The following is a 20,819-nucleotide window of genomic DNA, read 5'->3' on the forward strand; positions in this document are numbered from 1 at the left end:
GTTGGGTATACTGCCTAAGGTCAATCATAGTTCAGAGAAACTGGACCACATCATTGCTTCACACTGAAAGAATTCCAAAGGACATAAAAATATGTACATGAAAAATAAATACAAAATAACTCCAAAATCATGACGAGGAACTATTTTAGGAAGGACTATAAATCAGGTTTTCATACATGCCCACTGGAAATAAAAGCAGCCTGCCGTCCAGTGCTTTAATGTAGTCATGCTCCATCAATCCTGTTCCTCTTGCACAGACTGTGAGCTGCTGTTTGGCAGAGAAAACTCAGGATTGTAAGTATCAGCCAATTAGACGCAAGTCCATGTCATTTGAATCCGTTCAATGATGAAATACAACATTGATTTCAATGAATAAACCCAATAATCACTCTGCTGTCACACACTGTACACACTGAAATACTGAAGGCTCAGGCCACATAGCATTTTATTCTCATGCAATTTACCTTTAAAAAAAGTACTGTGAACACTGTGGTCCACACTGCTTATAGAGCCTGTGTCAAAAATGTCACACACCTTACCCAGAGGCTGTCTAATAAGCTGTAAATGCTGCCGTAACCACGGTAACAAAGGTGTTGGTTCTGATTCACTGACTTGAAGTTCTCAGACACTCTCACATAACCCCCCCTCGAAAAAGTGTAATATGGGCACTTTAAATAAAAGCCTTGCATTGAGTTTGCTTTTCAATGGAGTCAGTGTCTGACAGCAGTAAAAATGCTGCTAAACAACATCAAGGGTCATGTGCCGCTCACTCGCTGTTTTGCTGCAGGATCCTTGAAGAAAGGAATAGTATGTACTTTCAAACAACCCCCAGTTTACGTATGTCAGTAAAAAATCAAACCACACTATTCTGGGAGAATTGTTTCGTTTCAGCTCTCGACACCCACCACACACACACTCATTACTTTGTCTTGCCTCATTGTAGCTGCTACATACTGCAGCCTGGATCTCTGTACCAAAATCACATATAGGGGCTAAATTCTTTTAAAATGAAGCTCCCCCACACAGGCAGGCAGAATATTTTAAAGGGGGAAAAAGCTCTGTGATTCAGACTGCTGCTCCACTCATCACACTGTGAGGGAGAATGCTAAAATCTGCCGGCAGTCGCTGTGCGTTGTGTGCATATACTGTTAGATCTGGAGAGAGAGAGGGAGGGGGTTCCCTTCCTTCTTTCCTTCCCTCCCTCCCTCTCTCTCTCGCGCTCTCCCTCTCCCTCCTTCTCTCTCTTTCTTTTTTTTTTTTACTGCTCAGCATCTCGCACTCTCACAATGCTGCGTAAATCCACAGGTCTGGTGTTTCACAGAAGCATCATTCCGTCCATCTGAGCCATTTGAGAGGTGAGTCGTTTTTTTTTGTTTTTTTTAATACCCTGTTCCTCATTATGGAATCAGGAAACATCATTGTATTTATATATATTTATAGTTATGTATTTTTTTTTGTCAAAACTTATTTGTCTCCAGAAGAGTGTGTGTGTTTGCAGACTCTTTTTTTGTCACATCTGTGTAGACTTTGTTGTGAAATCTCTGGACTTAAAGGACCATGTGATGCTCTGTGATTTTAGCGTTGTTTGGTCAAAGATGACATTTGTCTTTTTTTAAAAAAAACAATACATTCATTGCTGCATAGAATGGAACATGGAAAAAATCCTTCCTAGGGAAAATATAAACATTCACATCTCTTGAACTCTGCAGCATAACTAAGTGTCACAGTTACATAACTGAAAGCATGCAAAAAAAAGTTCACCCTACCTATGAAACTGTCTCAAAATCTTGCGACTCATCAGTTTACAGTATTCAAATAGAAAGAAAAAAAGCTAGATTTTGGCTCTTTGCACCAGTAGCGCAGTGGGAATGTGCTCATGTGTATCGAGTAAAAACAGGCCACCGTGGTCACATACATTCACTCTGCTTGATGGGGGATTTTGCTGTGAAATGTGAAGGACTGACTTCACAGCCTCAATTAGACACAACCTCCCTTTGACATGCTCTCTTCTCCTTCCGATGGAAACACAAACACAGAGGTCCAGATGGCGTTCGGTCTCATGACATCTTGCCAAGAAATATATTGTACATCAGGCGGATTGCAGCAGCACAGAGCTCCCTGTTGGCACTCACACACACAGAGAGCATGAAACTGAGAAAATCAACACTTATTGATTAGAATTTGGGGGGAAATGAAATGTCACAATTAAAATGATGCCTGTTATTAATGATGATCACACACCGCCCACCCAACCTCACCCCGTCACCCCCTAAAAAGATTAGTCACCAGTGTGGTGCAGCAGCACTGAGACACAGATAAGCGGCTGTCTGTTCAACGACTGATATAATAATATAGGAAACACACAAAAACTACCCTCCAGTCATATATTAATTTTAGTGGTGTTATGTGGTAAGAGTTATGGCGAGTTAATCTCTTCTGTGTGTGTGTGTGTTTTATCACTTCCATACTGAGCTTGTTGACATCAAAGTGGGTCTATTTGTAACATCATTTGAAACTTGGTATTTTACAACAAGTATAAAGGCCAAACATGAATAAAGTCGTCATAAAACGAGATACTTTATCTATCATTATTATTATTATTATTATTGTTGTTATTAAATAGCAACAAAACGCACATGCAACCAGCAGTAGGCTTGTAGTCGACCACCACCAGGCATTTCCTCCTCCAGTCCACAGAAGAGATCATTTCTGAGTGATTCTTTCTTCCAAACAGACTCAGTTTATTGCACAGTCTTTTCAAAGTCCTGATGCTAAAGATAATGTGGTGCTGATGTGCCAAAAATATTAAGTATTTCTATATTTGTGAAGCCCCAATCAAAATGTTGACGCAGGTTCAAGCTGATCATCTGAGATTTTGCATGAATAATAATTACGACTTTATCCCCTTAATATTGCAACTCTATTCTCCAAATATTAAACAAATCTTCAGTTTGGCCCTAATACTAAATATATTTTTTTGCTGTTTTATTTGTGTTAACTTAACTTAAACCCAGAATTTCCAGTGAATGAGGGGTTACATACATTTACATACTGTATGTTTTACGATGTGGGTGACAAGAATTAGAGTGGATCATTCTCTAATCGGAGGGTCGGTGGTTTGAGTCTCTAAAACACTCCTCTAATCCAGGGGTTTCTCAACCCTGGTCCTGGGCACCCACTGTCCTGTATGTTTCAGAGGTTTCCTTGCTCCAACACACCTGATTCAAATAAATGACTCGTTATCAGGCTTCTGCAGTGCTTTGCTGATGAGCTGGACATACATGCTACATGCAGGACAGTAGGCCCCTGAGGACCGGGGTCCACACGTAGTCGAGTCCTAGGACATGGCACTACTGTTCCGGCTATGTGAACAGATGAGACGTTTTCTAGATGTTGTATGAATGTGATGCTCTGTGAGTAGCCTTTAAATGAAGCCATGAGAATATCAGTTAATGTACAGATTAGGGAAAGAATATCAAAACCTCACTATTAGATTTTGCAAGAGCAAGTCCACAGTAGTCCTAGTCTGATTCATTCTGATTGCTGAGGCTTTGCATAACTTTAACTTTTGTCTCTTTGAAGAAAGTGTGCTATGATTCTTGTTGCTGGATTATTTATGTTCCCTCGTGTTACTTGCAAAGGTAAACACAACCAGCGACTACTCACCTGGAGTAAATGCTAGAGCTAGCAACAGAGCGACCAACAGTTTGAATCACGTGAGAACTAAGGAGCTAATTCAACTTCCTCACATGTTCTCTCCTCTCCCTCTGAGCATGTTCTCGGTTGCTCTGGATGAGCAAAGATGTGAGATTTGTTATACTCGAGTGCAGTGGAGGGCATAGGAGGATGGGGAAGAATGGGACAATGCTCCCTGTAGTTCTCACTTCTCCATGTTCTGCTTCACTGTGGCTGAGTTGTGTTTTGCTTCCCTCCAAAGACCTATGGTTTAATACTGTCACAGGTCAAAGACAGTATCACTGACAAAACTGTTATATTCCTGTGATATGGTAGATGTCCCACTACCCTCAAGGGATCAGGGGTATAAATGATGGATGGATAATGGCTGAATGAATGGATTATCTTGTGTAAAGCTCCAATAATGCTGTTAAAATTGGGGGGGAATAGTGGAAAATTCAGTGCGGGGGTCAAGCAGTGTCTTTCCTGTTTTTAGACTGGTTATTGTTTTCATGTCCACTGCCAGCATTTTTTAAAGAGTAAATGCTGCCGAATACACGGCTGTGTTGGATTTTGAGTGAGGTTTAGTCAGTGCATTGTTGACTCACTGCTACATAGCTTTTGACAGTGGGAAGCAATCACGTAATTGATTGACAAATCCACATTAAGAGTGTGATAAGATTTCACTGTGCAAAAGTATATGTGCCCGCAGGCAAGTGTACAACACTGTGCTTGTTACACATACTGATGATCTTCCCACACCCTTTCACTTTGTGTGATTTCCTCTGAGGATAAGCAATCTCATTCACTATGTGGCTAATCTGCTTCCATAATCCATCAGGTGCAAGAAAACTTGGGTTTCAAGGGGAATCAGTGCATGTATTGTTTAAAATAAACCATACGCATAGACATGTGCTAAGTGCATGTGTGCTGTAGAGTATGTACAGTATGTGTCTTCAGTTTGTCCCAATGGCTGATCACCATCGTGTTTCGCTGTCGCCCATGTCATTGTCATTGGAGTCAGTCACATCACGGGATCAGCTGCAGACTGAGCTTGTAATGTTGTTCACAGGCTTCTGGGCTGGGCAGGAGCAGCCTCTCTGCTTCACTGTGAGCCTTTAAATCCACACAGATGAAAGCCTGGCTTTCACATATCTGCAAATACATGCGGCTTTGCCAACATGGCAGTGGCAGAGCTGTGGAGGAAACGGCACTGAAACGTAAAACACTGTAATTTGCTCTTTGATTTGGTTTCATCATAACCTACCACGTATAGGAACTGAAATTTGGCGCCCAATTCGAATAAAAAGAAAATCATTTAAAATGGATACAGATTAAAAAATAAAAGCAGAGTTTCAATTCAACAAGGATGTAATACACAATGGTTACTTTTCAGTCAAAGCTGAAAAGATAAGAGAAAACAGCAAGAAGGAAGCAGCAGCAATTCAGTATTCAACAATGCAATTTATATATGAAAGGAAAGTATGATTGGTTTCTGTATAAGAAGCCTATCTTTTTGACAATAAATGACCTGCGAAAGTCTCATCTTACTATCCGTACTTACCCCCATTAAACCCCTATTCCTCTTTAAAATCGAATCAAGTATCCATTTACTGGAGATAATTAAAAGAACGTCATAGGTTCTCAATGTTCTAGATTCAGAACAAACAATGACATCGTCAGTATAAAGACTGACACAGTGGTGGATGGGGTGAGGTGTTTGCGTGTTTGTTTATATGAAGCATTTTGTGTTACAGTTTATCCGTATGAAAAGTGCAGTACAAATTGAAATTGATTTGATCTTAAGGGAGAGTTGTTCAAGTATAAGTTGTTTTTCAAAAGTGAGACATACTGGAAATGTTGATGTCATCAGCTGAAATGCCTTGGGTTTTTTTTGTAACTGAACAATGCTTTGAAGGATTTTTATTTATTATTTTTGTACATGACCATCTCTGGGATGCCCTTCTTTTGGGTTGGCATTTATACTCAGGGGCCTCAAAATGAAAATGAACACAGGGCCAGTGAACTTCTAATCTGGCCATCATCATTATCACTCTTATAAAAAGATTGTTCAGTGTTGGTCAGTTTGAGCCAGTTTTCATTAGACTTTTAAAATAAGTGCAGGGGCTGTGAGTTTGAGGACCCTGCTTTAAGGACTCTCCCAGGAAAGTCATCACTGCAAATTTGATTTGATGATTGCTCTTATCCTTGATGAGCAGCTGTTTTTTATTGCTATTTCATAACCCTGTGCAGCATTTTTGATGAACCAAAGTGAATGTCACACTGAACTCTTTCAGACAATTCTGAAAACCCAAACTAATATTTGAAAGGGCAGTGGATGATCAAACGTATCGAATGCTTTTTACAGCTCAGCAAAAGAGCAGCATGATGTCTCACATTTGATACAGCGGCTGAAACAATGTTGTTAGTTCTGAGCCCAGATTAGTTTAGATTCAAAAGGATATTCACTAGGCAGGGCAGTTTGGATGGTTATCATATTGAACGTCGCTATCACCTCTTTTATTTGCGGAAATTACATTTGTTAAGTTCACACCAGGAAAGACGTTCACCGAGATCAAAAGATTAAATACTAGTTGCAGGGTAATAACTGACGCAGATAGTCACAAGAGAAAAGTATCCCATTTATCCTCTCTATTTAAACGTCTGGTATCAAGGTGGCTTGATACCAGACGTTGAAGTACATGACTATTATGAAAAGGGCTGGGGGGAAAAAGCTCAGAATCCTCTTTTACAAATAGTTGTCCAGCCTCAGCAAAGTGTTCCATGAATGCTTGACAGATTTGTTACTGATTGTGGGGTTAAGAGCTAGTAATTACATGAATTTATTTGATTTAGTTTTTCTTGCAGTCAAAGTGCATTTTTTTCTGAGTTGACTAAATGACAGCCAACGTGCAAGTGCGCATCTAGACACCGTTACTTAACATGTTTTTCCAGGTTTTAGAATGGTGCATGTTTTTCAATAATTGAAATAAAGACATCTGGTGCTAGTTGAACATCAGACATCTCAGTTGTGCAGTGAATGTCACGATGAAGAATGTTCACTGGATCATTAAAATGTGTACAGATTTTGTCTTCCTTAGATTAACTCAAAGACATCACAGGCAATGATTTTTGAAAAATCTGGTGCAGGTTCTGGTATTAGCTGCAATCAACCAACCAATCAATATATATATATAGATATATATATCTATATATATATAGATATATATATAGTTAGAAAATACAAAGATGACTTTTTTAAATGTCAGCTCCTGTTGCAGGCTGATCCATAAGTGAGGACCACAAAGACTAAATTCTACAACCTTTGTAAGAGAATACGATAAATTATGGAGAAAGTCAATGTTAAAACCACACAGCCAAACTCAGCTGACATAGGGCGATAGGCAGGGTACACCCTGGACAGATCACTAGGACTTCAAACCAACAAGTCTATAATATTTTGCTCACTGTCACTGTCATTGTTCGTCAAAAAACTCTCCTCCATCAGATCACTATCACTCAAGATTTCCCAAGTTCCATCCATCTATTTTCTACAGCTTTATCCTCAACATGAGGGTACTGTGTCAATCGGGTGATAGGCAGAGTCACACCCTGGACAGATCGCCAGTCCATCACAGGGCCACATATAGAGACAAACAACCATTTATTTAGAGTGTCCAATTTACCTAATCCCCATAGCATGTTTTTAGACTGCGGGAGGAAGTCGGAGAACCCAGAGAAAACCCATGTACACACAGGGAGAACATGCAGATAGGCCCTTGTTCCGACCGGGTCGTGAACACAGGTCTTCTTGCTGCAAAATCACTGACCCCAGCAATCACCTAGTCTGGTCAAAAGGGGGCCGGTCTAGAGAAAACAACTGTTGCGGAAAAAACCCCAAAACTGTGAAGATATTTTACAGAATTTCAAAGGAGTGTTTTTCAAATGATAATTAATCCCAATTACAAAAACTAAACACGCTTTAATATTATTGAATGTTAAAACATTTTATAATGTATTATTATCATTATCATCATTATTATTATTATTATTATTATTATTATTGTTATTATTATTATTATCAATAATAACAACAATAATAAATATTTGCCAACAAAATATTATAGTCCAACACCTCAGCATATACACTGTGTTTACTGGGAAGAGGATATGTGGGGCCATGTTTTCATGACATATGTAAGATATAAAAATCTCTGGTGTAGATACTAACATAAAATATTATTTATAAACACTACTACGTAATATGATGTAATATTAAAGTAAAAGCCAAATTGAAAAGCTGGACTTTTTGAAGGTCAGGCAGTGAAGGAATCAGTGAATCATTAACATTTAATAGTGGAACTGCAGAATCTAACAAGTGTACAACACTTCTGTTTCTATGGTTCCCTTCAAATAATACAGAAGGATGTCGTCCTTTGTTTGTGAAGAACTATTTATTATTTCAAAGTCATTACAAACTACTTATAGGTTATAACATTTATCTGCCAGGTTTAACATAGTCCTATACGTCCAGAATTCGTATTGGATAACATGAGTACTTGGAATACTGGAAAATGTTGGGGGTGAAAATAATGAATTGTGAAATAAAAAGCTTCATCAACAGACTGATGGTTAAGTAACTTCATAATAGTTCTTGCTTTGGGGGTGAAAGAAAAATGCTTTCATTTCCTGGAATAATAGTTACCCTAAGCACAGCGTGGACAGTGTATTACCACTAGAACTCACGATTGCATTAATATTCACCTCATGCCTTCATTACTACAGGTAAATTAGGACACATTACGTTGATTATATGGCCTGTTTTTGACTTTGCCGTATAACAGTAAACATGTGCACACGCGGTCCAGGTTGACAGGGTTTTTTTTTTGTTGCTATGGCGTGATTCATACAGTAGTTCCATATAATTATTAGATTTAATTGCTGCACATAATTGATGTTGCCTTACACTCGAGACAAATTAATAAAAAAAAGAACGAAAACACTTCTGCTAGAGAGAAAGGGAGATTGAGATTTTGTTTCACACTCATAAACCAAAGTGATTAAATCAACAAGATTTTTTGAATCGTTCTTTTTCTATTAATAATAAGACTGCATGTGTGGCCTGATAGCTTTTATAGATTATAGTGTATAAGCATCTACATGCAAAGACTTTCTTAACATGAAAGTCCTCATGTTCCCCACAGTGTCTCCAGTGTCACTGTATCAGACAGTACTAGCTGTCAGTGAGGAATGTTTTGATACTGCTTTCTGTTCTGAATACAGGGGCACAAGGTCTGAGTCGATAATAGACTCCCTGAGACTGTGTGCTTGTTTGCCTCCCCCTCATTAGTTAGTCCGGGCCGTGTGGTTGACTCATTGAATTAAAAAACGTCTGTTAAAAGATTCTGAAGTAGGTTTGCATTAAAGGCCCGCTCTCTCTTATGCAAAGTGATACAACATCCGGGACCAAGATATTCAGGAAAACATGACACTTGTTTGTCAAAGACGGTTTGTCCTTATCGAACCCTGAACTTCAAGCATGGAAGGCAGTGAGTTTATTGGGGGGGGGACCTCACATGCTCATATGAGAGTGAAATGATATCAGATTCATAGGAGGATGATTCATGTATTTACACTGGTGAAAGGCACATACAATCTCTCCAACACATTCTCCTTTATTGATAGTACACTGTATATAACAGGATACAAGGCAAGAAAGAACTTACTCACATATCTGTAATGCTCCATGCTCTTGGATAAAGTATCTGAAAGCGATACTTGAGTAAAAGTACAAGTATCTTATCAGAAAATGACATTGGTAGATGTTGAAGTCACTTTTTAATAATATGAGTTAAGAAAAAGTCTTAAATTATGTGACATTTCTGTACTTAAAGTATCAAAAGTAATTTTCTGATATAAAATGTACCTCATTTTTTAGAAGTAAAAAAAAGTGAGGATTGAGCCGTGGTTGCTCAGTGGTAGCGGGAGTTGTCTTTCAATTGGAAGGTTGTGGGTTCTGCTCTGCTAGTCTATATGTGTCCTTGAGCAAAACACTTCAACTCCATGTTGAAGCGTGTGAAAGGAGAAACTGTAGTGTAAAGCAACAGCAACTCATCAAGCACTCTTGTTCATAAGAAAGATTAATAAAAAAATGGCTGTAAATCTTTTCCTCAGGTTAGGATAAGAGTCGGAGCTTGACCACTTGTGTGTGCTGTACTTTGTTGAGCTGTATGTCTGTAACACTGATATTAAAAGACAAACAAAGGTGAGAAAAAGTAAATTACAATAAAATGTGCTAGAATGATAGCGGCAATGAAAAAAAGGGGACTTGTTTACAAAATTACCTTAGTTACATGATGTTCTTAAACAGCTTAAACCATGAAACCATCATGAGGGCACCCATAATAATTTGCCCTGCAACTGTTGTGTTCAAAGTCTATTAATTAAAAGACCTAACTCCTCAAAAGCTTTTTCATTTAGCCTGGAAACAAAGGTTAATTACTTTATCTGCTGAGCTCAGCTCGTGGGCATAAACACAGAAAAGTTTCTCATTTACTGGGTATCATTTTGTATGGAATGTGTTTTTCTCTCGTCTTGCTTCCCCTTTGGTGCTATATGAATCAGGAAAAATTGTTAAATTACATTAAGAGGTTATCTTACCTCTATGCCAACGCGTACGTCATCGAAATTTAGTAACTAGACTTTACAGCAATGTCCATTAGCTTGTATTAATGTGTGCTTTCAGGGAGCAGGTCTGATCTCATCTGATCTTAACAATGAGGCTTTTGTGTTCCACTCAGTTAAGTTTGTCACAGACTTTTTCAAAAACAAATGTCTGTGTAATCATGTTTGCTTTGCTGAGAACACTGCTTTTCTGTTTTTAATAACTGGTGAAGATAAGTAATAAGCCTCCTGATATCATAGCTCACTTATACAACCACTCCTACTTAAGAGACATGTTGGCCTGATTTTAAAATCTTAAATCTTTTTAAAGATTACACTTAAATATTAGGAGCCTTTTACTTAAATTGGACTTTGTTCACCTTGCTCTGGTGTGTTTGTCCTTGGTGAAACTTCCTCAGTTTCCCCCCCCAAACACTTTCAAAGATCTTACTTACAAAAAAAATGTAGCTTGGAAGAAATATTCCCTCATGATTTGTGTGAGGTTTTTGATCATCACTTTACTCGATCTGGAAATATATTTAACAGTTTACTACTGCCACATAAGAAACTGATCAACTCTGCATAAACCCTGAGAAAGATATTGTCACAATACTACAGCAGTTGCATTACGTGTGTCTAATGGTACACAACAAGCCCTTGACAATTGTTATCATGCTGAATTTTCACAGTATCATACTGTATATGAATCACATATACTATCACAGTATATATAAAGTAATCAGTACAATAAATCATGGCACTGCGCAGCATCAGGAACTTAAGATAAATTTCAGCAACATTTTTTGGATACTTCAAATGACAATGTGGTGCAGAAGGTGTTCCACAAGGTTCCATTCTTGGCCCCCTTTTATTGACCATATATCTAAGATGCTAAATGCACAATGTTCTGTGTCTCTGCATATGTTCAAACCCTCGTTTACTAAACTCTATTAAACAAATTTATTGTTTATCAGTTATATGCATTAAGGAGTCTGGCTATAAACACATTCACAAATCTGCCTCATAGGTCTTAACCAGGTGCGACATCCTCTGTCCTTTACCTTCACCACAGCTGCATACTGCATTACCAAACCAACAATGACCTTTTCACAGGGGAAAATAACACAGAATCCAAGAGGACTTAGAGAAGAACACTAGTGCTACATTTAGACTCACCTTGTGGGAGGCAAGTGCTGAGAGGAATATGTCATGTGAAGGAATAACCTTACAGGTGTTTTAGGCAGGTGGAAAATCCAAACTCCATTATAATTGTAAAAGGAACATACCGGAACAGTAGCATGGGCAATAGAATGGATTTAAGAATTAAGTTAGGTTGTACAGACTAAAATGGAAAAAGAACTGCGAGCAAAGACACTTAATACATTCTCAAAAGGAAGCAGGGAAAATTGGACATCAGGGCAAAACAGTCAATTATAGCTGACAAGGTAAGAGATGTACAAACAAAGCAGGAAATAAGTCCACAAATCACTCAGCTATTACAAGTTGAAGTAAGTTTTTTTGTGAACGAAGTTTGTTAAAGTTGGTGTGGTGGGACATCAACTGCCGTCAATATGTCTGAGCTCATATCGAGTCAAAGCTTAGATCTCACAATATAATCTCATCTGTCTTCCTTTAAGGTCTGCTTAAAACATGCCATACACAAACGAGCAGCAGTGATCTGGATCAGAGCCACAGCAAGGATGAATGCGTCCAATGAGTTTTATTACCATGAGGGGGAGATGATGGGTAACTCCACCTGGGCCTACAGCGACTACCACCAAAACTACACCTTCACCCCTCCACTCCTGCCAGGCAAGAGTACCACGCCCAAACCTGCAGCATGTGAGCAGCTCCACATTGCTATAGAGGTCTGTATTAGTGTATACATTAACACTGAGAATTTTATCAACTTTATACTGGACCAAAATAAAGGATTTCAACAAATAATATCAAGAAAATCACAGACTGATGCTTCAGCTGTTCCAGTACCATGCTTTTTTAATGGTCCATGTCTTAAAGGTTATAATAGTAACAAAAAAAAAGCAATGTTCCCCTCTCATATTTATTCATTTGAATAATTTCAAGATCTAGATGAGGCAAACACATGCTCCATCATTTCTCAGGAAAATTTCAAATATTAACCAGTAGTTTTTCCTAATTTTCCTTTCTCATATCTTAGTACTTATCTTGTGACCTTTCATATTTGTTGTTGACACATCTGCAAATGTGCAATTCTCAGGTTGGATACCCACAAATGCACTACATTTTGTTCTTCTCTTCCGTTTCAATTTCTTGCCAGGTCTTTCTGATTCTGGGCATCATTTCCCTGCTGGAGAACATCCTGGTCATCACAGCCATAATCAAGAACAAGAATCTCCACTCGCCCATGTACTTCTTCGTCTGCAGGTGATTTGTGTTTCAAAAGGGAACATAACAGGGGGGTGGCTCAGTGTTTTAAATGTGTGAATTTGGGACTTTTAATTTCAAATTTCTCTAAACCTATTCAGTAAAAATGTCTGATTTACAGTCAGTTAGTAGTCATAGGTGTCCTGAACACAGCCTAGTCAGTATTGTCCAGAAAGTATGGAAATGTAGTTTTTAAATCACCTCTCAAATTGATAATGTCTTTGATTAAAAGTGCAAATATGGAATGTTTGGAATTTCTCTAAAACTGTACAGTAAAAATGTCTGATTTGCAGAATGCTGGTAGTCATAGATAGCGTGAACACAACCTAGTCAGAAGTTATGGAAAGTTTTGTTCTTATTACATTTCAAAGTTGATAATTTTTCGATTAGAAAGTGTCAATATGGGATTTTAAGTTTAAATTTCTCTAAAACTGTACAGTAAAGAAAATGTCCTGAACGCAGACTAGTCAGTCTCGGGCAACACACTTAGTGTGTGAATGAGTATGAAAGATGTGTGATTGGTCATCAATATAAAGCACTATAGAAATAAAAAATTTTTTACATTGCAGTTCTGAATAACATCCTTTAGTGTGCCTCTATAATTATACCTGCTATGGGTTGAGGATTAATTGCACATATAGGTTGTGCAGTAATTGCCAAAGTTCACGCAGTACATCTCTATGATAAATACACCTACTTTGTTGGCGGTGGACAGCACAGAGACATAATGTTTCCGACCTACCTGCTCCAACTTTCTCCCCGTCTCCCTGTCTCGTCTCACATCTTCAGAAAGATGAGGTTTGATTGATGCATTCTTTTTCTTTTCATCTCCGTCTGTGAAGAGAGAGTAAGGACTTGGTCAATAAATGAAAGCGTTAGTGTCCTCTGTGAGGACGGGAAAATGAAACTATATGAACATAACATGCATCTCGAACCTTCACCATAATGAAGAATGTGACATTCATCAAATGCATTGAATTAATGCAAGTGGAATCACAATTAACAGCAACTGATTTGTGACACTCGATCACACTGGAGCTATTGCTCAGGTGATAAATGACTCATCAAATGATGGATGATTGGATGAGTGGTTGCAAGGATAGATTGGTGAATGAATGAATGGCTCGATAGATGGGCAATCTTTGACATTTAGAATAGAGTTTAGAACAGGAAAAGCCGCTGAACACATAATGTACCTTTAATCATCAAATCGTTTAAACGAGTCAGTGATTACACAAGGAGCGATGCTTGAACAGCTCTACTCCACAGGCTCCTGCATTCATAATGGGAGCGAAGTACAAAACAGCTTTGTGAATTTCCGTATTCAGTGTTCTTCGCCCTGACCCCGTTTCTGCTTCCTGTAGTTTGGCAGTAGCCGACATGCTGGTGAGTGTGTCCAATGCCTTTGAGACCATCATCATTTACCTGCTTCACAACGGACAGCTGGTGGTGGAGGAACACTTCATCCGGCAGATGGACAACGTGTTTGACTCCATGATCTGCATCTCCGTTGTCGCGTCCATGTGCAGCCTCCTGGCCATCGCTGTGGACAGGTAATTGACGGGAGGAAACACGGAAGAGAACAAAGTGTTTTGACAGGCGAAACAATTACTGTGTACATAAGGACGAAAACAAGGGAAGCTAAAAAGCCACAAATAACAAAACGCCAAATGTCTATTTAAAAAAATAAAAAAAATAAAATAAACGAGAGAGACAAACTAACAGAAAAATACAAGACATTAAAATGAAATGACCAAAAAGCAAAAGAAATGAAAGGACATTGCATAACGGCAACATTATAAAAGTTCAGTTGGAGAGGCTTCTTGTTGAAAATAATTGAAGTAACAGAACAAAACAAGACCCAAAACAAAGGGAAGGATGGAGGCAACAATGCACACTGTGTATGCCAGCTGCTGTCAAGCACAAACAAGAACTGAAATACCATGTAAACAAGAATACGTATTACTATTATAACCTTTAGGTCACAACAGTACACACATAATATACAGTCAAGGGCCTTTGTTAATCATTTCTGTAGGAGCTTTTCCAAGACTTTCAGGTGAAATAGACTTTCATTCAGTGCACTGAGCACAACTGCATCAGTCTTCAAATAAGAGGTTTTGTCTGTTATTAGAAATCAACAGCTACATACAATTTAAAAAAGCAAGGCTATTCAATAACATAAATAAATCACTATCATTCTTTGTCTGTAAGGAGAAGGAGAGAAATGTCTGCGGTCAACAAGCTCTGTATTATCACCCTATGATATATATGTGTATATATACACATATATATATACATATGTATGTATGTATGTATATATATATATATATATATGAAAGTCTTTAAATTTAAATATTAATCAAGAATCAAGAATAAGTGGGTCTCCAGATACCGCAGATTCAGATAAAGTATGTGGGGCAAATCTGAATGGACTTGAATCAAGGAAGTGAATCCTAAGTATCTCAACAAATACAACTAAGCCAGTTGTATTTGTTGAGATACTTGCACAAGAATAGAAAGTAGAAACACTCCAAAACGATGTGAACTTAACTACGAAAACCATAGTCTGAAGTTATTCAGCACGGCTAAACTTCTGCACTGCACATTAGTTGTGAGTGAAAATCCGATTGTGAGATAAAGTAATTGGGTGACCTGTTAAGGAATGACTCTTGACAGCCTGAATGGCATAAGCAGACTCATTAAACTTCTTCTTCTTCTTCTCCTCATTAGCAAAGACAAGTGCACAAATCCTTCAGGGGACAGTTCATGTTAATCAACATTGAAAGTGTTGATTAAAGTGTTGACTTTTTAATCAATGCATGCTGCAGCTAATTTAACACTGTTGGAGTGACGTGATGACAGCACAAAATTAAACTTTTCCCAGCTGTACGTCTGTTTGTGTGCAAAATTTGTAAATTTGCTACACGAGCTCCTGATTATCTTCGCTTTTCAACTCAACTGTGACACCTAGAGTTCCCCCCTTTTCAAGGATAATACAGTAACAGTTTTACAACCAGCTCATGATTATACCCGATGAGTGTTGAGGCTGTGAGTGTTTGAATAACGTGACGTTATACGTAACTTGTTATTTTCAATACCTGAAGGTTGCTGAACAACTATTTAGACTGCGATAGAACGCCTTGGCAAATGTAACTATAGCCTAAACCCATGGTTCTCAAACTGTGGTTTGAGTTTACGTGAGCTTCCTCTGGTGGAACTTACTCTGGAGAAATACTGTTCCACTGTATAAACCAGGGTATATGATCACAGGTATTTTGCCTGAAGTGTGTAGAAAATTAAACAAATAATAATTAGTCACCTTATCTCTTGCTCCATCATAATCTAATGCCACTATACCAGTGTGTGGAGTATATGTGAGGGAGAGGATGACGATGCATGAAGAGAGCATCTAATTGGGAATGAATCTGCCACCTTTGAAAAGTTTGAAGCTTACACCACCATGTTTTAACGTTGCTGATAATTGTTCTACTTCAAGAGCTCAATATTTTCTAACTTCTTCTAAAGAAGCGGTTCTCAAACAACCACTGACCCGAACCATTTCTCTGTTCTCTGTTCTTTAGTCTGTCAAAGCTGATTATTAGTGCCCTGATTCAACAGAGAACATCAATGGCAAAAATACCTCTGTGGTTTTTCTCACACCGAGGCTGCTCTGACACGCATCACATCAAACCAGCAGCATTTAAGATAAAACACGGCCGGAACACCTACATGACAGATCCGTGTGATGTCTGGTCTTGTTTCCATGCTAATATTTCACACAACTTAGTTACAAAAAGTAAGGGAAATGATGTTTAGTTGATCATTTCTTTGTTGTAACAATCTCTCTATCTATTCAGATCAGTCAAACGTGGCATGTTTGGAGCAGACACCAACTGACTGCTGTAGCAGGCAAGAATAAGAACAAAGTCGGTTCTAGCCAGGACTTTTCGCACTTCACAAGAAACTCAAGTGCAGAACTCCTGGGAAGCCCTCATGGGGAATGAAAACATTTCTGCATTTACCACAGCCACTATAGCCATATTTCTGGCCAATTACACACGGAAAAAACGTTCTGCCCAGATGATGTGTGCAAGAACAAGCTGAAAGAACTCCCACAGAGAGAACAAACGTCTCTGTTCTTGTGGAGTAGGTGAAGGCCTTAAATCATAAATCATATTTTCTGAGTTCATGGTAATGCCTTCAAGCTGCCACTACCATGTAACTTTGAGTGGAACTAATAGATGTTCCAAATCTATTTTTTGGAACATCTCCTGCTATCAGTTTAATAAACACTGGCAGTTTCTTAATTATTGTCTTATTTATTGTGGATGTGGTGAGCTGTAAATGATTTTCTCTACTGGGATCAATGAAGTTGTCTAAATCTAAATCTGAACGTGAATAAATCACGACGAGTTACTGCAGAAATGATTATATCAGTATTACATTTTCTACAGGTACGTCACCATCTTCTATGCACTGAGGTACCACAACATCATGACAGTGAAGAGAGCCGGCTTCATCATTGGGGGAATCTGGACCTTCTGCACGGGCTGCGGCATCATGTTCATCATTTACTCAGACTCCACCCCCGTCATCATCTGCTTGGTCTCCATGTTCTTTGCCATGCTGCTCATCATGGCCTCGCTCTACAGCCACATGTTCATGCTGGCCCGCTCGCACGTCAAGCGCATCGCCGCCCTGCCCGGCTACAACTCTATCCACCAGAGGGCCAGCATGAAGGGGGCCATCACACTCACCATCCTGTTGGGGATCTTCATTGTCTGCTGGGCACCCTTCTTCCTCCACCTGATCCTGATGATCTCCTGCCCGCGGAACCTCTACTGCGTGTGCTTCATGTCCCACTTCAACATGTACCTCATCCTCATCATGTGCAACTCCGTGATCGACCCGCTCATCTACGCCTTCAGGAGTCAGGAGATGAGGAAGACTTTCAAAGAGATCATCTGCTGTTGCAGCCTGAGAAACGCATGCAACAGCATCTGCTCTCTGACGGGTAAGTACTGACAGACACTGACTGAGAGCACCAGTGACAAGAAAGTGATGCTGGAACATAACTGTGGGAGATTCTACTTAAAAAAAAAATATATATAAAAAAAATATATATATATCTATATAATATATACTATGAATTGTTGCACTTTTCAGCCCGTTCAATGTGAAGTCAAGCATATTTTTGTCTTCTGCCCGTTACGGAACTGAGAGTGGTGTCTCAAGTGATGTAGGAAGGCCAGTTTACTATCTCATAATAAATCTGCCATGTATAAAAAATACAAAAATCAAAGGCTGTTTTATTATGTACATAAATTAAACCTCACAGCAAGGACAATTTGGGGCCATGCTTCACTTGAAAATGCATTTCAAAAGAAAAACTGTATGGTCTATCATTCATTCTAGCTGATGTTTATTTTGTCTCAACCATAAAAAAAAATCAATGCTCTTCATATTTTTTCTATAGATCTGAAATCTGAGCTCACTTGAAGCCCAGTATATGTATGTATATACATATATATCTATATATGTATCTATATATACACATGCATACATAGAGGTGAAGGAAAAATGAGTGGAGAAAACAGGCTGACAATGCCCCCGTCCTATAAGGGTTCAGCGACTGGTATGATGAGAATGAATGTGATGTGAATCATGTGCTATGGCCTTCACAGTCTCCACATCTCAACCCACTTGAACATCTATGGAAGGTTTTGGATTGGCTCTCTCCACCACCACCATCGCTGTTGTCGTTGTCGTCATCATCATCATCATCATCGCCATCATCATCATCATCATCATTATGAAAAGATGAGCAGTTGGTGGAGGTGTTGTGTTTCCTCCCTCCTGTCCACAGACTTGTACACACAATCGATGTCCTGGTGCACTGAAGCTGTTCTGGTGACACAGACTGGAACAACACGTCACTATAATACTCTATACTGTAATATACCATATATACTTTTTGTTGCTTTTTTTTTTTTTCCAGACACTTTTGTGTTCCGTGAGAACACTGTCATCATACACTGTTTAAACCTTGCACATTGGTGTATGCATGATGGCTACACCCAGGAGGGTTGGCTGTGTGCAAATTGCAGGGGCAAGTGTGAAGCTACCTTTGGACAAAGTTTTGAAGAGAACTCAACTTTAATGAAGTCTGGTGTACACTGGATGCATGTGCGGCTGCTTCGGAGCTTCTGCTATGTTTTTACATGCCTTTGAAAATCAAACACAAACTTTCATATATTCGAAAATTTTACTTTGTACTCAGCTACAGGCCGGGACTCTCCAGTAATGGTGCCTGGCATGTTCTCGGTCCTGAAAATATTTCGTTTAATCGTTGTTGAACATTTTTTATGTATTTCACTTGGGGAATGGAAAAATGTAGGGCCACATGTAAAAACTATTTTTCAAAGAAAGTTAAAATAAATATGAGATTAGACTTTCATCTCATAATTGTGACTTTATTCTCATAATTTCTTTTTTTAAAACATGTGGCCCTAATAATCTTCAGGAGAAATGTTAGAGTGGTTTACTTATTATATAGTGGAGTACTTGAAATGTGTACAGGGTGCGTTATGTTTGTCACATATGCCACTAATGCAGCCATTTAAAGTGCAATGAAAGATCATTTTCAGCCTGTTCTGCTGTGGAACTATTTATATCTCCCAAAAGAGCCATGGAGCTCACTGATTAAAACCACCCCACTGCCTACGTCAGTCGCGACTGAAGTGAGCAGAGTGGCTTCTCTATCAGTTATCAGTGTGCCTAAATGTAAATGAAAAGCAGCACGCACATGCATCCATGGCCTAAGTCTGTACACTGGTAGGTACTGTATTTAGGCCAATTCCAAGAATAGTACATATATCAGATGGTCAACAGCATTGCATTAGGCTGCTACATTGATGCAGACTGGATGACGTGGAAAAACAAGTGGATTATCAGTTATCTGTGGTTGCAGACACTCAGTGTGTTGTCGGGAAAACTTGACACGAATCTCTGGAGGTTACTTTAAGCTGTAAAAACTCTTAAAGTTCAATTTTCTGCTGCTGCTGCTGCTGCATGACCTGTCTCCCCTTCTGCTGTGGCATTAGTGGCAATCAGTTTATTATTGAAATCTGCACAGCAGCATGTGAATGCTGAGTCTGTTGCCCGTCTCTTTCTATCTATTGTAGCTGCTGTAGTCTTGTACCTGCTGTCCTCCCGTCCTAAATAAAGATGTACACTCGAGATGTAAATACTGAATTAACAAAACATCTGTGCAGTGCTATCTGTATGTGTGTCTTGCTGGTGCCTACCTCTCAGCTGAGAAGCTTTACTGAACTTTATTATGAAATTAAAAAAAATAAATAAAAGAAAGAATAATAATGCTGAGATGACAATGTCACCCATCCTGCCTCATGGTTGAAGCTACACCATTTGTTTTGCAGTGATAACGTTATCACAAAGAAAAGCCATTTCTATATTTGTATCTCCACAACTCGTTTCCACAGTGTTATGCATTTCTGTACAAATGGATGTATATGTACAGTTTAATATACAAAATATATACAGTACAGTATATATATACATATATATATATATATATACACTGCAGCCATGACAGATTAGTTTGACGGGGGTTTTCGCAAACCTCGTTTTGTGGAATATCAAATGCACCTGATATCAAATGTTGTGAGATGTTGTTTTGAAACACATTGTTAAAGTTGATTGTATTATTATCAATATTTGATATAAATATATATACAAATAAATGAACATAAGCTAGATTCTTCAATGTATTTTTTTAAACAAATACACTAACAGAATGAAATGGAACGGCCTCTTTTTATGCTATAACTTCCTGTGACACAAAGAAAAGTCTGCCTGAAAGTCACTGCAAAAGCAGTTCATGAGCTTAATTTATTTTTTTCGACTTAGAAGAGAGGCAGATTCCAGACTGCTGGGGGCATGAATGTGCTTTTGTTGCACAGCACTTTCAGGCATACGAACGACAAAGAAAAGCAAAGTGGATTTTGGAAGAAAGAAAAATCTGCTGTGTGTTGTAATTGCCTTAATGCAGT

The 20,819-nt window shown here is 38.6% G+C and overlaps 1 protein-coding gene across 1 annotated transcript; it reads left to right on the top strand.

Annotated features, from left to right (window-relative positions):
- The first annotated feature begins 1,280 nt into the window (after nucleotides 1-1,280).
- Nucleotides 1,281-18,495, top strand: LOC122775156 (melanocortin receptor 5-like). Its single transcript, XM_044034938.1, has 6 exons — nucleotides 1,281-1,355; nucleotides 11,976-12,206; nucleotides 12,638-12,744; nucleotides 14,109-14,297; nucleotides 17,202-17,761; nucleotides 18,432-18,495. Exons 2-6 carry the CDS (start codon nucleotides 12,039-12,041, stop codon nucleotides 18,452-18,454), a joined length of 1,047 nt encoding a protein of 348 aa, XP_043890873.1. The 5' UTR covers nucleotides 1,281-1,355; nucleotides 11,976-12,038; the 3' UTR covers nucleotides 18,455-18,495.
- The last annotated feature ends 2,324 nt before the right edge of the window (nucleotides 18,496-20,819 follow it).

This window comes from Solea senegalensis, linkage group LG9 (genome assembly GCF_019176455.1).
Source record: "Solea senegalensis isolate Sse05_10M linkage group LG9, IFAPA_SoseM_1, whole genome shotgun sequence".
NCBI classification, from domain to species: Eukaryota; Metazoa; Chordata; class Actinopteri; order Pleuronectiformes; family Soleidae; genus Solea; species Solea senegalensis.